Source organism: Penaeus chinensis, chromosome 22 (assembly GCF_019202785.1).
Source record: "Penaeus chinensis breed Huanghai No. 1 chromosome 22, ASM1920278v2, whole genome shotgun sequence".
Taxonomy (NCBI): Eukaryota; Metazoa; Arthropoda; class Malacostraca; order Decapoda; family Penaeidae; genus Penaeus; species Penaeus chinensis.
The window spans coordinates 19,240,444-19,242,943 of NC_061840.1; the positions used below are offsets into that span (position 1 = coordinate 19,240,444).

At 40.2% G+C, this 2,500-nt stretch overlaps 1 protein-coding gene across 3 annotated transcripts in view; it reads left to right on the forward strand.

Annotated features, from left to right (window-relative positions):
- Nucleotides 1-2,500, forward strand: part of LOC125037024 (zinc finger protein 260-like) — an 18,403-nt gene that overhangs the window by 13,631 nt on the left and 2,272 nt on the right. For all 3 annotated transcript variants that reach the window (XM_047629987.1, XM_047629988.1, XM_047629986.1), the window contains exon 3: nucleotides 1,736-2,500. This exon is cut by the window's right edge and continues 2,272 nt beyond it. In XM_047629987.1, coding sequence (XP_047485943.1) covers nucleotides 1,785-2,500 — 716 coding nt within the window. In that variant the 5' untranslated portion in view covers nucleotides 1,736-1,784. The remainder of the gene's footprint in view (nucleotides 1-1,735) is intronic.

Sequence of the window (2,500 nt, forward strand, 5' to 3'; positions counted from 1 at the left end):
TCCACTGTAAGAATGGTAACAAAATCAATATTAGTAGTATTGGAAAGAAAAACACATTTTCCCGTCAATTCAAGGAATGGGGAAATCAGGATCGGTCACTAGGGCCAACTGATAGACTCCTTGCTGGCTGAGCTGGAGCCATCTGTATGTAACAAAGCTCACTAAAATCTAAAGGGGACAATACATAAACCTGCTGACATTAGGTTAACAATACTAGAAGCAATAAGAAATAAAAACTTATAAGTTACTTGTTTCCTGTGTTGAAACGTTCACTGTGAGTTTAGTCTAATAATTGTATTTACACTTGGATGGCCATCCAAGTGTAAATACAATTATTAGACTAAACTCACAGTGAACGTTGTATGTTTGTACAGTCGCTAAAAATAGTATCTTTACTCGGAAGTAGATGGAACTGAAATGATTGTTAAGAGTTGATTTGGAACTATTGGTACTTCATGTGTTCCATGGTTAGAACAGATGAAGCTTCATAATGCGTAGATTTTGTTTAAAGTTTTATGACAGTTGTGAAGGAATTAGCTTTTGCAAATAAACAGGTTCCTGATAAAGATTGGGTGGAATATTAACTCTATGGATCTGGGTGCCTGCATGTGGCCCAAAATCTGGGCAGTATTTTCCAAGATCTGTGTTTATAATTTGATATGATGGTATTGGACACTCTTTTTCAATTCCCTGGGTAGTCTATAACTCTAGTCTATAAGTAACATTTTGTTATTGATGTCATTTTTAAATATTTTTATTATATGAAATTTTCTATAATGCACCCAGTGCCACTGGTTACAGCAGAGAGGAATAGGATCCTGACAATGAACTAGTGGCCTCCCTGGGGTTAAAGCTCATCTAGTCATGGTTCATGGATGGTATATTCCACACGTGTTTGCTGCTGGAGCCCCTTCATAAATACCTACTGAGTCTAATCACCATCCAAGAGCTTTGTGCACTCATGGCGAGTTATTCCCCTCACTTAGCTGAAATTCCCACGATGCCTTACTCCCATCACCCTGACCCATAGCCAATTTTACTCCTTACATATTTTCATGTCAGGCATCCCTAAACCAAATTTCATGGTGTGGTAGTCACATCACCCAGATCCAAGGGGTTAATGCTTTTTATATGTATTTCATAAGTCTTTTGCTGCCTTTTTGACCTGTATGCAAGACTTTCTTGTTGAAAAATGATTTGCATATCTGTGTTGGTATAGTGTGTTATTAAAATTTAGGTCTGTATACCCAGGGCCTTGTTTCTCTCTCAAAGCCCACAAAAATATAAATAACATATATGAAAGTGTATTATTAGAACACATACTGCAAGAGTTAACCTAGACACTAAAGGTATTAAAATGATTTTTTACAATGAAATATCATATATGATTCTGAATTAATGTGATCAGTAGAGCAAGGAACAACAATATAGGAGTTTTGCTTCTCTATTGCCTTTGAGGGTTAGGAGATTTGTTAAACCTGCTTCTAAATAATGCACTTTCCCATTAGTAATTATAGGTAATTATCAAACTCAGGTTTCCAGTAGATTATATAAACATTGAGTAAAGTATGATAATCCATTATTTGAAGTGTGTGGTTAGAAAGGGTTTATATCTGCTGATAGGAGCTGGGAATTCTTTCTGTGTACATTTCACTGTATCAGTTGGTTGTTTGAAAAGATTTAAATACAATTTTCTTGAACAACTGTTATTAATCTCACTCTCTCTCTCCCCCAGGGAAGGCTTGAAGCTGTGCCATCACTAAATAGCCCCCTCCCGCAGAATCATGTCAGGGCCCACCGGTGGCAGAGAGGGTGAGGTTTATGATGATGATAGGTACATCCACCGCAGCAAAAACTATGTGCAGAACCGCAATGCTGTGCAAGGAAACTACTTTCAAGAGACAGGTGGTGGTAACAGGAATTACATGGGGAATGGGAAACTGATGGCCAATGTACGCTATGCAAGAGATGAGGATTCCCCGGAAGAGGAAGAGGAGGGGGAGTTTGATGAGGCGGAGGGGGCAGGGGGCTACTGCAGAACCCAGCAGGACGGTGCTGGAGGTAAGGGCTATGGGGACAACTACTATCGGAAGCAACGCCCAGAGGGAAGGGGCTACAGGCGAGGGAGGGAAGCAGACTCCAATGACTATGAGGAGAGGGATGAGAATGGCGATGACTATGAGGAGAATGAGGAGTTTGAGGACGAAGGAGAGCCGGTTGACTGCAATGTAGCTGTGGAGAACGATGAAGAGTATGAGGTGGTGGAGGATGACGAGTATGAGGTTGTCCAGGAAGATGCTGAGTATGAAGTAGTCAGAGATGATGAATATGGGGAATATGAAGTCGTTCAGGACAGAAGTAGTGATTGTGGGGGGAGCGAAGGTCAGGTCAGGATTTACAGCAGTGATGAATCTGAGGAGGAAAATGAACCAGATCACTGTCAAAATGAGGTCTATGAGAAAAGAATACAAGATGTGAACAAAAAGAGAGCAGAGAAAGA